This window comes from Gymnoscopelus braueri (assembly GCF_963280865.1).
Source record: "Gymnoscopelus braueri genome assembly, chromosome: 20".
NCBI classification, from domain to species: Eukaryota; Metazoa; Chordata; class Actinopteri; order Myctophiformes; family Myctophidae; genus Gymnoscopelus; species Gymnoscopelus braueri.
The window spans coordinates 642,118-661,831 of NC_137622.1; the positions used below are offsets into that span (position 1 = coordinate 642,118).

A 19,714-nucleotide genomic window follows, 5' to 3' on the forward strand; every position below is an offset into this window, starting at 1 on the left:
ACACCACTTTGAGAACCAATGGTATATGCAACTCTCTTGGCTATTACTGTGGGCAACGAAAGCACTACCAGAACAGTCAATTATTCCCTGCCTCTCTCTCTCTCTCTCTCTCTCTCTCTCTCTCTCTCTCTCTCTCTCCCTCTCCCTTGCCAAATGTATGCTCTGTCGTACTACGGTATCACATGCCGAAAATAGCCGATCCACAAGCTCACAACGTGTCGCATCTGCGGCGAGTTATGACCTTGTGGAATTGGCTATTTTTGGCGCACGACACCGTCGCGCGGCGAAGTATAAACAAGGCCTGATCTCTCTCTCTCTCGCTCGCTCGCTCTCTCTCCCTCCCTCTCTATCTCTCTCTCTGTGATCTGTTGCTCTGTTCTTCTAAACCCGGAGCTTCACGCTTTATGGACTCAACCGGCTGCTGCTGCTGCTGCTGCACGCTAGAGACAGACTGATGGCTGTACTCTTTGAATGAACTGCCTTTGCTGTCGTCAAGCCATTCGTCAATTCTTCATTCCTCCACTCTGGTGCCGCCAGGGAGAGGTGGGGCTGGTTACCTCTGACGGACACCCCGACTGGATATTATTTTCTAGAAGCTTATCCAACTACCCATCCATCCTGGCTGTATAGTCCCCTCACCACCATCCCTTCTTTTTGCCTTGTGGGGCCTTCATTCTGTCTTTTCACCTCCTCCGGTTCCCTCCTCTATTACTTCCAATACCGTAGCCTTGGCGTCAGTTATCCTTTTTGCAACAGCAGTGAGTGGCAATCTTTTTTTTTAAAAACAACAACTATTCACTGCGTGAATTAGATTAAAACTAGATCTAGTGAAACTAGATTAGTTTACAAAGTTGAAAAGGTAGAAAACAGCGTTTGTTTTGCAAAAGCCAAGAAATTTTGTTCTGCTCTCCAAAGTCAAAGGCAGGGCTGTCCTGACCAATAAACAAAGTAAACAGTTGTTAGGGCCCCAGCAATTGGTTTCAAAGCTGATGTTGTTTACAACTTCGATGGGAGGATGAAGCGGAACTATCCTTCTGGTCATGAAAAGAAGAACGCGGAAAAACAACATGAGAGTGAATTGCGGGAACAGTAATCAGGTGAACTAGTGTTCTCTCCTCTCCGAACTTGATGTCAGCAAATAACAGGAACGCTAAATTGATGTTCTTTAACATGATAGCGAATCTCTCTTTGGTCTGTGTCTTGCTTGCCAGCCACTGTGTTCTGTGTATGACAAAAGTGAGAGTGAAATACGACTATTTGTTACGTTTGATAAATGCCAACCGGCAACAGTCTTTAGAAACTGCAGCGTAGAATAGATCATCAACTGCGATTTCCAGCAGCAACCGATGTAAGGACCAGTCCAGACTATATATATATAGCCTATAGACGAATCCACAGACGCGCTGCCTGTAGCTGCCTGTAGCTGCCTGTAGCTGCCTGTAGCTGCCTGTAGCTGCCTGTAGGCAGCCATTGCTGCGGTGTCGCGGTGCGGAGCGTTGACATCGCAGCTATGGCTGCCTACAGGCAGCGCGTCTGTGGATTCGTCTATAGGTGCAATGGACTCCTCATAGAGGCACATAAAGACAACGATTAACTCATCTCTCAGTCAAGATTTAGTTACAGCTAGGGATGCACAATACTGAAATGTGTGCAAATTAGTTATTAGCTCCATGGTCATATCGACCGATAATGATATCAACAGTGATAAACAACAATAATATGATAGTAAAAAAAGAAGACACCCATACTATACGCACACATGAATGCACGCACGCACGCGCGCGCGCGCGCGCGCACGCACGCACGCACGCACACACACACACACACACACACACACACACACACACACACACACACACACACACACACACACACACACACACACACACACACACACACACACACACACACACACACACACACACACACACACACACACACACACACACACACACACACACACACACCAGCTACTCAGCCAGTGTATAAAAACATTATATTACTCAGAATAAAACTCTGTTGAATCATGATGATGTGAGGTAAGTGTAGAAATGACCTAGCCTGGCCAGACTAACATCACTGCATAGATATTAGGCTGGAATCTCTGTACGGAACCTGCATTTCCGAGGGGCGAATAAAAAAAAATGCCTCTGGTGATAAAGCGGCCCCCACATTTGCATACTGGTCCCTGATTGGTGCCTCACAACTTCGGGGGCAGGGAAATCCAATCACAAACGAGCGGGGGCCATACCCAATCTGCCGAGGGCTATATATATTTTTTTTGCACTGGCAAATTCGTCTGGTTTCCAGGCTAGAAAAGACCATGTTCCATGTTCCAAGAGAGGATTGGCAGGTCTGTGATTGCAATATATGCATTGCTTTTGCGATAATTCTCTCTGGAACATAGGCTAGTGCTTTTCTGCGCCTTTGCACCGCCACACTATGCAGATGTCAGATCTTCAGGCGGCTTTTTAACCCATTAAGACCTGAGGCGATTATTAAAAATGTTTTATAAATCCAGTTTTTTGAAAAACAAAAAAATAGCAGATCTACAAGCTCATAGCGCGGCACGCGGTGCCGTGCTATGAGCTTGTATATCTGCTATTTTTGAATAGCAAAAGAAATCTTGTATTTATTTATTTTTATCCCGCGATTTTTGTAACCCATTTTTTTCACCCGGTGCCAATTTCCTAAGTGATCCTGGGCGCTACACCAGCCCTACACCAGTCCCCCACAGCCTAGGGAGGCCAGGGCCGAGCTCATGCTTCCTTCAATGCATGAGAGCCAACTGACCTTCTTATCACCTGACAGGGGGGAGTTTCCCTGGTAGGACGTAGCGCGTGGAAGGAACACGTTATTCCAACCAGTTCCCTTCCCCTCCATCAGGCACCCCGGCTGTCATGGGGGAGGCAGTATAGCGACCAGGATTACTACATGTTTTTGTGAGGGTATTAAATGCCCTAGGAGACACGGGGAGAACATGCAAACTCCACACAGAGTGGGCCCTTTCGCCAACCCCACCTAGGGTATGGGCGCTGATGACGCGGAGGAGAGAACACGCCCCCAGCGCCCACAGCGTCCCCGGCGGGAATCGAACCCAGGACCTTCTACAGCGCTACCGACTGCGCCACCGTGCCCCCCTAGCAAAATAAATCTAAAGTGACACAGATGCGTTCCAGGTCTTAATGGGTTAAGTTTGGTAACAATTGTCTTGCTCCCTCCTAGAAAGACTGACGACGGGTCATTGCAACTGTCAAATTTGTTGTCACTTTCAGAGCCATTGAAATAATTCTCCACACGGCAGACATTGTTGCCTGTAGGTAAGGCTTTTTCCCCCCCACTGATGTTGATAATTATTGGCCTAAACTGATGATTTCCAATACTGTTGATAACACATTTTAACACGTACCGATAAAAAGTAATTATCGATATGATATATCATGCATCCAACTCTGGACTAAGGCATGATGGAGAGTAGAGGACTGGCATTGACAGTTTGGAAGCAAAGCACTCTGTCTTACATGCTAGTTGCTGTTAGCCACAGTATAAAAATACTCTGTTACAAGTAAAAGGCCTGTGCTCAAAATGTTACTTGAGTAATAGTACAAAAGTATTGGCATCAAAATATACTTTATGTACTGTACCAAAGTAAAAATGTTTGAAAATAGCAGATCTACAAGCTCACAACGCGTCGCATTGCGACGCGTTGTGAGCTTGTAGATCTGCTATTTTCAAATAGCCTATGTATAAAATAGGGCTAAAGTGGTTAATGTATGTTTTATAATATAATGATTTATATGTGCAGAGTAACTAGTAACTAAAGTTTTCAAATAATTGTAGTGGAGTAAAAGTACAATATTTGCCTCTGAGATGTAGTGGAGTAGAAGTAAAAGTGAAAATACTGGAGTAAATGAGTACTTGAGTAAATGTACTTAGTTACTTTCCACCACTGCTGTTAGCTACATTACAGTTCTGGAGAGAAGCTATATCATGCGGTTATGGGGGTTCCCGGGGCAGGCTGGGGCGGGCGGTACCGGTTCCGAAGGAAGGCCATTCAAAGAGCTAGAGATATTGCCATATTGGCCACTTGTGAAAAGTGGTTTGCTTTTTATTTCGGTACAATAGGCGCTACAGTATACGGCTGGGAACAAAGTAACTAGTCAGCGTAAATATATACAAGCATTCTTGTTCCCCTCCACCCCCCACCCCCTGGTTTAATTATCGCCCTTGTCAATCGAGGTGGAAGAATACGGCACCTGACAAGAAGCGTCCCCATTCTCTCGTCCCTCATAGACTGCTTTCACGCCCCGGAGATGCTCAGACACCCTTCAGCAAACAAACCAAATCAAACCTTGAGAGGCAGACATTCTGTTGCCCTCAAACGCGCAGGTAAGTTTACAGTGTCGAGTAGCTGAATGCCTTTGACACCTCAGAAATGGGGTCTATTCAAGCTCCCACAATTGTCCCTGGTCTTTTTCTCCATCACGGACCATTTGCACAACAATGCCCGCTGCACCCTCGTATAAATAACAACCCTGGTGCTGCGGTACCGTGGCTATCGCCTCCTTTGGGCCTCCGATGTGCATTGAAAACTAGCAAAAGGGGCTTTATTTGATGCTTGTGCTTCGTAGACGATGGATCGGTGGGTGATACTGAGGCCAGGAGCCTGAACTCAACGAAATGAAATTGACGCCGGCTGCTGCTGCAGATGGATATGTATCTCGATATCTGTGCGGCGAGAGAGCCGAGTACTGTGACATTATGGAGTGAGAGTGCGAAGCCTTAAGGCAACGAGGAGAGGGATTCCCCTGGGACTCGCTGCAGAGAGGATACACACGCACGCACGCACGCACGCACGCACGCACGCACGCACGCACGCACGCACGCACGCACGCACGCACGCACGCACGCACGCGTCATTTTCAAAGGTCAAAGCCAGACGTAACATTACAGTTGAGGCAGTGATGTAGTGTACGCTCGCACAGCCTTCATCCATTCGGCCTCCGTGCCCTCCTTCTCCACTCTGTAAAATGGGGCAATTTTTAAGAGGCCGTTTTTATTAGGGTTAGCTGATATGTCAATATGCTGGAGGGGCGCGAATGTGTGCTCACACGCCCCAAGGCTAACGGCATCCGAGGAGCCGTACGAGTGTCTGCCTTTCTTTCCCTCTGCAGGCCATGTCGCGTCTGCATAATATACAGTATATATGTATAGTATATATTATGATAAATGATTGTCAGAGTGGAGGTGAGGCGCTTCTGGCAAACGCGGTTGCTTCCAGTCCTGTAAACGATGGTATCAGAGTGATTGACGGAGGCAGATTGATTCAAGGCCTAATAAACGCTTGTTGTCAGTCTTGCTCCTCCTCCTCTCAATGTCCGGGGGAGTTAACCCGTTACGACCGGGAACGCATCTGTGTCATTTTCTTTTAGATTTCTTTAGCTATTTAAAAACAGCAGATATACAAGCTCATAGCGCGGCAATCGCTTGTTATTTTTTGGGGGGAAAATCGTGGAAAATAGGCTTTGAATATATATTTTTTAAGCGAACATTTTGAACTCGAATCTTTGCTTCTGGGGGGATTCTACAAATGTCTTCTAAATCTAAACAGTTTATTTTTATTTTTACTTATGTTGCTAGAATCAGTGGTTCTCAAAAATGATATGTATTTGGCCGTGGACCCCCATCTCAAAATATTTTGTTCCAGGGAACAACCCCTAAGTTGTAACAGAGTTAAAGTGTTCGCTTTAAAAAAGATATATTCAAAGATTTGCAATCATTTTTTACGATTTCTCAAAAATAGCAGATCTACAAGCTCATAGCGCGGCACTCGGTGCCGCGCTATGAGCTTGTATATCTGCTATTTTTGAATAGCCCAAAGAAATCTTAAAATGACACACAGATGCGTTCCCGGTCTTAATGGGTTAAAGACAAGCCAGGAGAGGCATGGCCGACATTTTGCCTGATGTGACTGGTGCGTAAATAAAAAACTGACGATAAGTACGTGTGTGTGTACTTACCGTCCACACAGGAGAGCAGGGTGGACACACAATGAATGCCATTGCTTTACTAAATGTCACACACTGCACATGGGATTATTAGAACAATTAGTAATAATGCCATTCTCCAGTGGTGGAAAAAGTACTCAAAATGTTTTACTTAAGTAAAAGTATCAATAGTGCATTGTAGTACTCTGTTACAAGTAAAAGCCCGGAATTCAAAATTGACTTGAGTAAAAGTACAAAAGTATTGGTATCAAAATGTACTTAAGAGTATCAAAAATACTAAAATGTTTGAAAATAGCAGATCTACAAGCAAGATGTACCAGCAGAGCATAGCAATACATGCTATGCATTTGAAAACTTGAAATGGGAGATTCTGCATAATGAGTACTTTTACTTTTGGTACATTTTGATGCCAATACTTTTCTACTTTTACGGAATTCCAGACTATCTACGAGCTTGTAGATCGGCGATCTTCAAATAGCCTAGGTATAAAATAAGGCTAAAGTGGTTCATGTATGTTTTATAATGTAATAATTTATATCTGCAAAGTAACTAGTAACTAAAGTTTTCAAAAAATTGTAGTGGAGTAAAAGTACAATATTTGCCTCTTTCCCCAAAATGGCGGATCGCGGTTGGAAACTTGTCGTTCCCATGGATACACAGATCCTTCTGCCTAGTCACAGGAACGTTTTCCGTGTTGTTTTTTTTACACAATGTCGGTTCCACGGCGTTTCAAATATCATCGAAATGAGGTAATTATACGTCGGCACGGGGATAGAAAACTATGTTTAAAACCTTGGCAATTAATGTGTTAAGTACAGTACTTGAGCAAATGTACTTAGTTACTTTACACCACTGCCATTCTCCAACTTTAGTTGGACGCCATGTCATAATTATTTGAATAAAAAACGTAAGGAAGGTCCAGTGTTTTCAAAAGTGTAGCGCTCCATTCCAACGCAAACAAATACAAATACTCAGGCTTTACTGAGTACTCTATTATGACTGAACAGGAAAATGCATTTATTTCCTTCCTAACAATGTGTGAGTCTGAAATGTTATCTCTGATATCGGAATGCTGCCAAATTCTCCAGTGAGAGGTGTCATGTGGTTTTTTGGTATGTACTGGGTATTATGAGCTTATCCTTGCTTAGGCATGGTACTACAAATAAATCATCTGCCTGGAGTGAGCCTTAGCCGGTGGTTCTCAACCTTCTTCTGGATCAAGGCCCACTCGAAAATCTCAAAAGCAGTGGTGGAAAGTAAGTAAGTACATTTACTGAAGTACTGTACTTAAGTACAATTTTGAGGCATTTGTACTTTAGCCTACGTGACTATTTCCAATTTCCAATACTTTTACTTCTACTCCACTTCATCTCGGATTCCAAAAATGTTACTTTTACTCCACTACATTTATTTGAAAACTTTAGTTACTAGTTACTTTGTAGATTTTGATTATTATTACAAAACATGCATTAACCACTTCAGCCCTATATACATTTCGGCCCTTTGAAAATAGCAGATCTACAAGCTCACAATGCGTCGCATCGCTCCTATGGCACCACATCAATACATAATGGAATTGTGGACAAAATCTTATCTAACGATAACAAAATATTCTAAGGGTGGATTCAGACTGGGTCCGATTGATTCGAACCGTTCCCGAGTACGATTGTCCTCTCCCAGCTGGTCAGCATTCACATTGGCCATTGATTCTTCCGTACCCGAGTACACTTCATTCAACAGTAATGGTAAATATGTGCCTCATGGGGGCGCTGTGGACTATGGGGCTTTGGGAGATAGAGAATGTCATTCACAGAAGAAGAGTCACTTGACAGAGTTTAGAGTGAATAATAAAGTTTGACTGTGTTCCTGACGTTGTCTTGAGTTATAATATGAACAGAACAACAATACACAACCAAAGCAGTGTGTGCGCTGGTCTTTGAAACCTTGCAATGTAACGTCGTCTGTAATTATCACGACAGTGATGTCACTGACGCATCCTTGGCTACACATGTGTTTTTTGTTTATGTTTTTTCACGGCTCGCGCTACTCAAACACTAGCGGGATTATTATTTCTTGTCAACATTCTAGTAGAACTATGAGGAGGTATAACCCAGGTAAAATAATGTCATTATAAAAATATATAAATGATATAGGATTAGCAGTCCACTTCCTTCTGTCGGTACGGATGGATTCACATTGCAGCGTTCCGTTCCCGAGTATGCATGATCCGGATCCGAGACTACCTCCCCAGGCGGTCCCGGGTACGGTACGGTACGGTGATGCATTACGGGGAACGGTACGCAACGGTCACACTATCACAACATCTGCCAAGTGTTCCGGGGTGCGCACCCGGGACCATAGTCAGTGTTGCCAGATTCTGTGAGAGAAACAAGCAACCAGGTCTAGGAAAACCAGCCCAAAAGAAGCGCCTACGGGCCACATGAGCACTTTAACATATACATCAGCTATTTGAAAATAGCAGCTCTACAAGCTCACTTTTTCCCCCCCTCTACACCAAAAGCCTTCGTCGAAAGTAGATTGGCTATTTTCAAATAAAATCTTGCGGGGAAATTATAATAAGCAGATCTGGCAACCCTGACCATAGTCTGAATCCGCCCTTAAAGTCTTGGGTCTGAGAGGCTAAATCTCAGCTACTGTCTGTCTGCCCAGTTGACTGTATAGAGACCACTTCAGCACTGTGCGGCCCGCTTACAGAGGGACACTGATTGTGGCAAAAAACAATGACATCACGCCGTCGTCACTCCCACGGATGCCCTACTTTCCTCAACCCAATCAACTGTAGAAAATTGCACTATTGTACGTCCGCTCGCACGACTGGAAACCACATCCTTTCTGAGATAGTGTGAGTCATAAGTCCGACTCGGGATGCAGGAGAGCAAGCAATGTGACTACAAGGCCACAAGGTCTGATTTGTACATTGTTGTTTTTTAACCCGTTCAGTCCGGGAACGCATCTGTGTGTCACATTAGATTTGGGCTTTACAACCGTTGTTTCATACTTTTTTGGCCGTTCAAAAATAGCAGATCTACAAGTCGCGAAAATGTGTGCACATCTTTGAATATATATATTTTTAAAGCAAACATTTGCAACTCAAGTCTTTTGCTTCTGGCTTCCCCGGAACAACATATTTTACAAATGTTCGATTTAAAAAAATACATATTCAAAGATTTGCACTCATTTTCAGGTTTTTTCAAAAATAGCAGATCTACAAGCTGCTATTTTTGAATAGCCAAAGAAATCTAAAATGACACGAATGATGCGTGCCAGGATTGAATGGGTTAACGTGTACGCTGTCTTGCCAAACAGTGATGCCTCCACTTTCTCCTTCTTATTCAGCGGCCGTGAGCTCTTTCACATTGTCATGCTCCGCACGCCATCGTCGAAGGTGCATTCAAAAAACATCATCTTTAACCACTTGAATCCTGTATACCTCGTTGACCGGGTTCCCACAGGGATCTATACTACTAGGCCCCGCTTCTTTTTTTCCACCTCTACACCAAAAGCCTTCGTCCGAAAATAGCCGATCTACAAGCTCACAACGGGTCGTGCTGTGAGCCGCCACTTTTGCGGAATGTTTGCGCTGGAATAGGGCGGTGGTGTAAAGTAACTAAGTACATTTACTCAAGTACTGTACTTATTACTTAAGTACAATTTTGAGGTGCTTTTACTTTACCGGAGTATTTCCAATTGTCTATACTTTTACAATTATTTGAAAACTTTAGTTACTAGTTACTTTGCAGATATAGATTATTACATTATAAAACATACATTAACCACTTTAGCCCTATTTTATACGTAGGCTATTTGAAAATAGCCGATCTACAAGCTCACAACGCGTCGCATCGCGACGCGTTGTGAGCTTGTAGATTGGCTATTTTCAAACATTTTAGTACTTTTACTTTTGGTGCTTTAAGTACATTTTGATACCAATACTTTTGTACTTTTACTCAATAAAATTTTGAATTCCGGACTTTTACTTGTAACGGAGTACTTCTACTTTGCAGCACTGCAGTACTTTTACTTAAGTAAAACATTTGAGTACTTTTCCCACCACTGGAATAGGGGCCGTTAAAAGTTCACGTGATTAAACCCTGGTGTCCCTATTTTGGGGCAAATGTATCAAAAATAGCTAAAATAGCACACCTGCAAGCTCCCAACACGTCGCAATGCGACGATATCGGGGCTTAAAATGGTTAACGCTGTTCAAAACCTATAGGGCTTTGTCAGATTGCCCTCCATTGTGCTCTGTGGTGTCTGTGTTTGCGAGGCAGTGAGTGCCTCGCATTACAAAGCAAAGCCCCGGGTCCTCATTGCTTTTCTGTAATAAAACCCAGGCATTTAGCATGCACGTTTACGGTCCTCAGTAACCCAGAAGTCTTAATAAAAATGAAAGCTGACATGAGCATGAGGGATCTTCCACAGTGGCTGTCTTTAATGTCCGAGCCGTTCCATTAAAAGGGGAGCACTTCCTCAGAAGCAGAGCTTTTAGCTTGATTACTTACAGGAAGAGAGAGAGGGAGAGAGCGGGAAAAAAAAAGAGAAAGAAACCAAACGACCTTCACAGCCTCCCCGACTAGCTCTTCCCACATGTGTGTCCGTGTGCGTGTGTGTGTGCGTGCGTGTGCGCGTGCTTGCGTGTGCTCACATAGTGACAGACACCATAGCGTTTGCACAAACAGACAGTATGCAGAACACATATGCAGACGTATAGTATACAGAAATGTATATGTTGTAGGTACACACACACACACACACACACACACACACAAACGCACAAACGCACGCACGCACGCACGCACGCACGCACGCACGCACGCACACACACACACACACACACACACACACACACACACACACACACACACACACACACGCACGAACACAAACACAGACTTAACCTGACATGCACACACAATGGCTGCCAAGGTGTATGCGTGTGCTTTTTTTTAGGGTTTGTTTACTCTGCCTTACTATATTGCGTATACTTTACTGTATCTGTATATTTTTGAGAACTTAACTGTGTGAATATTTCTTATGCTGTCACTATTCACTGTAAATGCACCAACCCTCGCCAAGACAAACTCCACGCATAGTATAGGCAACACACACACTGTAAACTGACAAAAGAAAGAGAAAGTCTGTATCTTCTTTTAATATTCAAAGGCCTTCTCTGTGTTTTACATCATATAACGATTATTAGGAGAGTGGAAAAAAGCATGCATATCTGCATGTTCAATTAGTGCCTGAGCGATGCCAGATAGATAATGATATGCATGGTTGTCTAATGTCCTCTGCTTATGAACTTCTTCAGCCGTTACCCATTTGAAGAGAGAGAGAGAGAGAGAGAGAGAGAGAGAGAGAGAGAGAGAGAGAGAGAGAGAGAGAGAGAGAGAGAGAGAGAGAGAGAGAGAGAGAGAGAGAGAGAGAGAATTGTGTTCCCTCACACAACTGTTGAAACCCACTTAATAGGCTGTGGTTGGAACCATTCTCGTGCTGCTGGGAGAGAGAGAGACTATATGCTTTAATGACCATTCTGGCTTTTTTCAAAGTCTCAGATGTGCCGCTAGATTACTCGCCACCCATAGCAGACAAAGCGGCCATTTTATTAACAGCAGCACAGCACACATGCTGCAGACTACTAGAGGGAGAGAGGGAGAGAGAGAGAGACAGAGAGAGAGAGAGAGAGAGAGAGAGAGAGAGAGAGAGAGAGAGAGAGACGAGAGTCTTGTTCAGTCTGTGAAGGCCGGCAGACAGATGGATGCAGCGAGGTGAGATTAGATGGAGGGCGGGGCAGAGCAGAGGCCATAGGCTTCTCTGCTCCAGATCCCCCTGCCCACGCCTACAGACACTATACCTGCCCTGAAGCAGAGAAGGGCGGGGCGGCTGCTGCTGCTTGATGGATATAACCTGAGACTATGTGGGGGGGGGGGGGCGGGATGATATAGGAGGATCCAGCTTATTAACCCATTCAACCCCGGGAACGCGTCTGTGTCGTTTTTTATTTTTTTGATCTCTTTGGGCTATTCAAAAATAGCAAGATCTACAAGCTCATAGCGCGGCACCGAGTGCTTTTGAATTTGTAGTAAAAAAATATATATATTCAAAGATTTGCAAAATGTTTCACAATAAAAGAATAACCCAACAGATCTACAAAGATCTCGGTGCCGCACTGCTATTTTTTGAATAGCCCAAAAGTATAAAATAATGGTTTTGTAGCTGAAAAATCGAACATGACACAAGATGCGTTCCCGGTCTTAATGGGTTAAATATATGCTTCAGGAGGAGCATAGACCTTCTCCTGAAGAGTTGTTGTCACTCTGCCACCACACTGGCTTGAAAGGGAGCCTATTCGCTCAGATGGGGAGGGACTCGACTGACTTGCAGGCAGTGATGATGACAGTGTGTGTGTATAGTGGAAGTAGGAATGCACTCATTAAATACACAGACACACCAGGGAGGCTCTCTAGAACACAGTGTGTCAATGACGATTCCCTCTTCTTTACCTGGACCTCGTTATCCCGCTATCTAGCGGGCGGGGTGAAAGGCAATGGTAACCGCGAAGATATGATCGTTCCGCATCATATCCAGTGGTGGACAAAGTACTCGGATATTTTTTACTTCAGTGAAAGTAGCAATATCACGATATAGAAATACTCTGTTACAAGTAAAACGGCTGTGTTCAACGTGTTACTTGAGTACAAAAGTATTGGCATCAAAATATACTTTAAGTACCAAAAGTAAAAGTACTAGAATGTTTGAAAATAGCAGATCTACAAGCTCACAACGCGTTGCGGTGCGACGCGTTGTGAGCTTGTAGATCTGCTATTTTCAAATAGCCTATGTATAAATAGGGCTAAAATGTATGTTTCATAATATCATAATTTCTATCTGAAAAGTAACTAGTAACTAAAGTTGTCAAATAATTGTGGTGGAGTAAAAGTACAATATTTGCCTCTGAGATGTAGTGGAGTAGAAGTAAAAGTATTGGAAATTGGAAATACTCAAGTAAAGTACAAATACCTCAAAAGCATAGTACTTAAGTAAATGTACTTGATTACTTTCCACCACTGATCATATCCAATTCCGCTCCACAATTCGAAACAGACTTCAGTGGGACACCCGCTACCATCTATTCCTCCCACTGCCTGTTTGTCTGTACGTGCGTGCCACAACATTTCATTTATATTCATAGGCAAATCAGAAATAGTCAAAACCAGGAGATGTTGTCGAAACAAAGCTTTCATTGTTTACAATCTTGTTTCCTGCCTTGATTTCCATCCAGAGAGCAAAGTAGGCAACTCAATAAGAGGGCGCTTTCCTTGGATGCAACAGCTTTACATAGGAATAGGAAATCGGTACAGAAATCCATGATTACACGCCGCCTGAAACCAGGTGTGCCCCATGCCACAGTTTATAATTCATTTGATTATAGATTCTTGCTCCAATCTTCACCTCTCCATTGGTTTCAGGCACTTTTGATTTCTACCTTGTTTAGAGTGTTGTCTTGGCAACAAGGAACGGCGGATCTCAACGTCTGCTGCTGAAACTGTAGGGGAGGAGCTCGGCGGATTCAAGGTTGCAAAGGCAGGTGTGAGGGGGGGGAGAGAGAGAAAGAAGACATTTCCTCTTCTGTTGCCTGTGGCCCACTTCAGTCCTAAACTTCATAATTACAAGAATCTGTACTCTGAGAGAGACTGTGTGAAATCAGATTGCCATTGGTCATGTTCGCAGCGAGAGTACCGGTGTGATAGAAGGCTTCCTGTTTCAATTTCCTAGGATGCTGCAGGTTTTACAGGGATCTTTTTTTATCCCATCAGCGGGGCATACATTTCCATTCAGGGGAAAAAACACCCTTGGTAATATCCAATTTACTGGGAGGGGAGAAGAGATGGTTTCACTGGCAGTATAATAACACGCTACGTGAAGCGTAGCATTATGGAGTGTGAATAAAAAAGGCATTTGTGTTAAAAAATTCAATCCAAAAGCAGTCATCAGTCATCTGAGGAAATCAAGGCAATTAGTAACACTTTAATGCAAATTGGAGGACGCCAACACTTGGCAAATCCATGGCACTGTTAATGGGAATCAACACCGAGAAGCTCAAATGACCTCTTTCAAATGCATGGTGGTCTCCTAATCAAAAATCCAAGAATCCAGGGATTCTAGTCCGCCTAGAGACAAGGGGGGGAACAAGGAACGGCGGGGGTACAATTATCCCTGCTAATAGTTTCTTGACTGCAGTGTTGCCTACAAGACTAACCCTCTAATGCAAGAGTAATTCCCTTAACCCATTAAGACCGGGAAAGAATCTGTCATTTTAGATTTTTAACCACTTTAACCATTATCTTATACTTCAAAAATAGCAGATATACAAGCTCATAACTTGCAGATCTGCTATTTTTGAAAAATCTTGAAACTTTGTGCAAATCTTTGAATATATGTATTTTAAAGCGAACATTTGTAAATCAAATATTTGCTTCTGGGGGTCCCTGGAACAACCTATTTTGAGATAGGGGTCCGCGGCCAAATACATATAATTTTTGGGGGGGCCTTGACATATATTATATAGCAACATACGTTTTTTCAAAAAAACTGTCAGGATTTAGAAGAGATTTGTAGAATCCCCCAGAAGCAAAGATTTGAGTTAAAAAGGTTTGCTTTAAAAAATATATATATTCAAAGATTTGCCACAAAAAAAAAACTAGCAACAAAAATAGCAGATCTACAAGCTCATAGCTATGAGCTTGTAGATCTGCTATTTTTGAATAGCCAAAGAAATCTTAAAAATGACATACGGATGCGTTCCCGGTCTTTAATGGGTTAATGCAATTCCAGCCATGCCACCGGCTGTTAAAAAAAACTGCATTAACGCCAAACATGTGCGTCCAAATCAACATGTTTGTGGCTCGTTAACACATTCGCAACAATCACAGCTTACTGTGGAAAGTGTGGCGCCGTGTAAATATTCCTCATTTAGACCATTAACGCCACATAAACAATGAGAAACCAGACAGGATGACAAAGAAAACAATAGTTTTCCCCCATATTCCTAATATCTGATATCCTGCCATGTATGCGACACTATCAATTAGAGGCAAAACGAATGGCCAGCCTTATCCCATTAAGGCCGGGAACACATCTGTATCATTTTAAGATTTCTTTGCGCTATTCAAAAATAACAGATCTACTTGTAGATCTGCTATTTTTTGGGGGAAAACCTTTGAATATATATATTTAAAGCGAACATTTGTAACTCAAATCTTTGCGGATTCTACAAATGTCTTCTAAATCCTAACGTATGTTGCTGTAAGTGGTTCTCAAACTTTTTCATGTCAAGGACCACCAATATGTCTTAAAGTATGTTGTTCCAGGGACCCCCAGAAGTTGTAACATGAGTTAAAAATGCTTACAAAATATATATATATTCAAAGATTTGCACAAATGTTCACGATAAAATAAAAAAAAGCAGATCTACAAGTGCCGCGCTATGAGCTTGTAGATCTGCTATTTTTGAATAGCCCAAAGAAATCTTAAAATGACACGACGATTCTTTCCCGGTCTAAAGGGGTTAAAACGGATGGATGAATACATGAGCGTCTGTAATACTTTTCGGTAAATGATGATGCGGTGTCCATTCGGCTCCGCGGGGTGCAGTTGGAACCTGACGATGGTTTATGGGGGCTCACGGCAAATGGCTGTCTCCTCGCGTCGGGCGTATCGGCAGACATCCTCTCAGAACTCACACAGGAGCAGCAGGGCTCCGTCTTAATACCCGCGACGCATTAGAGGGACATGAGCATGAGGGATGAGTATCGCATGTCCAGGTTAAAACCCGCATTGCTGTATTTAGTATTAAGGACATGGCCATCATTGGCAGTAAATCATCGCGGAGTAGCATTAGGCTAGCCAGAGGATAAACAACATTGCTCATGATGGGTGGGGGGGGGGGGGGGGGGGGGGTGTATGTTCCATTAAGCATGACAGTGGACGCTACTAAAAACGCTCCCCAGGTACAACATGTCCTCTTTTATCATCCTTACAGACAAAGCATTGGCCCAGCAAACATTTGCTCACGGAATGCTAAATACAGTATATGTGCCACTGCCACGTACAGCAACACGCATGTTTTAAATACGTACACACGCACACACACGCACACACACACACACACACACACACACACACACACACACACACACACACACACACACACACACACACACACACACACACACACACACAGCCTTAAAAGCTGCCGCAGATATTCTCAATTTGGCGGGCATCAGGGTCATTTAATTTGCAAACACCTGTTTCTTAAATCATCCTGGCGCTATACAGTAGCATAAATCATCCGCTAACTCGCTATCTCCATTGGCTGTCCTGAATACCTTACCGTAGTAATCACACAAAGCAGATAGCATTACTCGTGAGGTGGGTGTATGGGGTGCAACATTGAATACTAGTAACTCGTGGTGAGCTTGTAAATCACAATATCGTCGTGCGACAATGTATGCAATATATCATATATATATATCAATCAATAATGAAAAATGTATTTAAAAAAAAAATCTCGCTAAGAAGCAGTGGTGGAAAAAGTACTCAAATGCTTTACTTAAGTAAAAGTACCAATACTGCAATATAGAAATACTCTATTAAGTAAAAGTACACAACTCAAAAGTATTGGCATCAAAGCGTACTTAAAGGGGAAATCCACCCATTTTCAATATTTAACTATGTCATTAATATAGCATAAAGGAGTTGTGTGGAAATAAGAAAAATTAAAAAAAAAATTAACATTGCAAAAAAATTTAACATTGCAAAAAAAATTAACATTGCAAATTACACTGTGATGACTCATCATGGTGTAATTTGCAATGTTAATTTTTTTGCAATGTTAAATTTTTTTGCAATGTTAATTTTTTTTTAAATTTTTTCTTATTTCCACACAACTCCTTTATGCTATATTAATGACATAGTTAAATATTGAAAATGGGTGGATTTCCCCTTTAAAGTACCAAAAGTAAAAGTACTACAATATTTGAAAATAGCAGATCTACAAGCTCACAAGATCGGCTATTTTCAAATAGCCTATGAATAAAATTGTTCTAAAGTGGTTAATGTATGTTTTCATAATAATACAATTGCCTCTGAGATGTAGTGGAGTAGAAGTAAGTATTGGAAATTGGAAATACTCAAGTAAAGCACAAATACCTACACGTTTTACCCAAGTGCAGTACTTAAGTAAATGTACTTAGTTACTTTCCACCACTGCTAAGAAGATCATGAATAGTCGCAGCCCCTATAGGTGGGGCGTCGTGGCTTTTTACCTTCAGAGTGGTGGGAGAGGGTGAGCAGGCTGACACAGGACGCCCCGATCCCTGAGCCGAACACAGTGATGCGGTTGGAGTCTCCTCCGAAGAAGCCAATGTTCTCGCTGATATAGCGCAGGGCCTGTATCTGGTCCAGGAGCCCATAGTTCCCCTTGGCCGCCTGGTCACCGGTACTCAGAAACCCTACGTCGACGAGACACACACACACACACACACACACACATGAGCTTGTGGGGGTCCGCGGCCAAATACATGTCATTTTGGGTGGTCCTTGACATGGAAAAGTTGGAGCACCACTGATTATAGCAACATTAAAGTTTTTTTGAAGAACTGTTTGTGGAATATATATTCATAGATTTGCACAAATGTTCACGATTCTTCAAAAATAGCAGATCTACGAGCTCATAGCGCGGCACTCGGTGCCGCGCTATGAGCTTGTAGATCTGCTATTTTTTAATAGCCAGAGAAATCTTAAAATGGCACACAGATGCGTTCCTGGTCTTAATGGGTGAACACCCCCCAACACATATAAACAGACGCGCACGCACGCACGCACGCACGCACGCACGCACGCACGCACGCACGCACGCACGCACGCACGCACGCACGCACGCACGCACGCACGCACGCACGCACGCACGCACGCACGCACACACACACACACACACACACACACACACACACACACACACACACACACACACACACACACACACACACACACACTCGTGAGACATTTCAAGGCATTTACTATACAGTAGGTAAGGTAGTTCAGACGTTGTAATGCTCAATCAAAGATAAATAAATGATGCTAGGCCACATGGCTCTAGTTTATCCACCTCAACTCTATTTCACGGCCAAAACAGGGACACCAGGTCGAAAGTGCTTGTACATGTTCAGTGGTGTATAGTAACTAAATACATTTACTCAAGTACTGTACTTAAAGGGATACTTCACTTTCGGAACGGGGAAACATTTAAAAAATATATTAAAAATAAATGAAAAAAGTAATGGAAAATTCATGGCCCCCTCACGCATTAGAGTGTCCTACTAATGTGTGAGGGGGCCTTTATTTTGCCATAACTTCTTTCATTTTTTTTTATATATATATTTTTAATGTTTATTTTATGTGAAAGTGAAGTATCCCTTTAAGTACAATTTTGAGCTATTTTTACTTGGAGTATTTCCAGTTTTCAGTACTTTTACTTCTACTCCACGACATCTCAGAGGAAAATATTATACTTTTACTCCACTACAATTATTTGAAGACTTCAGTTACTAGTTACTTTGTAGATTTTGACCATTATTACAAAACATACATTAACCACTTCAGCCCTGTATACTTTTCAGCCATTTGAAAATAGCCGATCTACAAGCTCACAATGTGACGCGATGCGACGCATTGTGAGCTTATAGATCTGCTATTTTAAAAATAATGTTAAACATTTGAAAACTTGTAAAATGGGACATTCTGCATAATGAGTACTTTCTACTTTTGGTACTTTGAGTAAATTCTGATACCAATACTTTTGTACTTTTACTCAAAATGTTGAATTCCGGACTTTTACTTATAACGGAGTATGTTTTACATTGCAGCATTGCTACTCTTACTTAAGTAAAACATTTGAGTACTTTTTCCACTGTAGAGTGCACCTGGGGCACTCCACTTCAGCACCTCGGACAGAGATCTTCAGCACCATTTGACAGAGATCGTCAGAACCACGGACAGAGACGTTCCAAGAGAAGGACGAGGCGCTGATTGACAACCAGCATTATCACTCCGAGTCGCCGTGTATCCGGCGACGACGCACAAAATAGCCTCATCGTCGTCCCCTGACAGATTTAGTGAAACACCTCGGCATCTCTCTAAAAAAAAACACCTTGGCACCTTCGAAAAAATCTTCTCACCCAGACTCCCACACACTCATACATTCGTCCTCGCAAACAGCGGAGTTTCCAGTGCGAGATCCACTTCTAACTGCATTTCGGGGCTGAATGGCTGTTACAAAAGATCTGTATCTGTGCAGAAAAGGAATAGCCTATTTAATTGCTAGATCCATTTAAACTACCTCCCTCTTCAGCTGACAGTCTACCGGCAGTTTGTCTCACTTTGGTTGCTGTAGTCTGTAGTGTGTGTGTGTGTGTGTGTGTGTGTGTGTGTGTGTGTGTGTGTGTGTGTGTGTGTGTGTGTGTGTGTGTGTGTGTGTGTGTGTGTGTGTGTGTGTGTGTGTGTGTGTGTGTGTGTGTGTGTGAGAGATGTTTTTTTTGATAGACATGGGACGGGCTGCATGGGAGGAGGAGAAGAACTGCCTTGTTTAGAAACAGAACAGCTTATTACCCTGATTCCCATTCTTT

At 42.8% G+C, this 19,714-nt stretch overlaps 1 protein-coding gene across 1 annotated transcript in view; it reads right to left on the bottom strand.

Moving 5' to 3' along the window:
* Positions 1-19,714, bottom strand: part of nlgn3a (neuroligin 3a) — a 171,642-nt gene that overhangs the window by 64,153 nt on the left and 87,775 nt on the right. Inside the window, exon 3 of the mRNA XM_080415913.1 lies at positions 17,357-17,542. Within this exon, the coding sequence (XP_080272039.1) occupies positions 17,357-17,542 (186 nt within the window). The remainder of the gene's footprint in view (positions 1-17,356; positions 17,543-19,714) is intronic.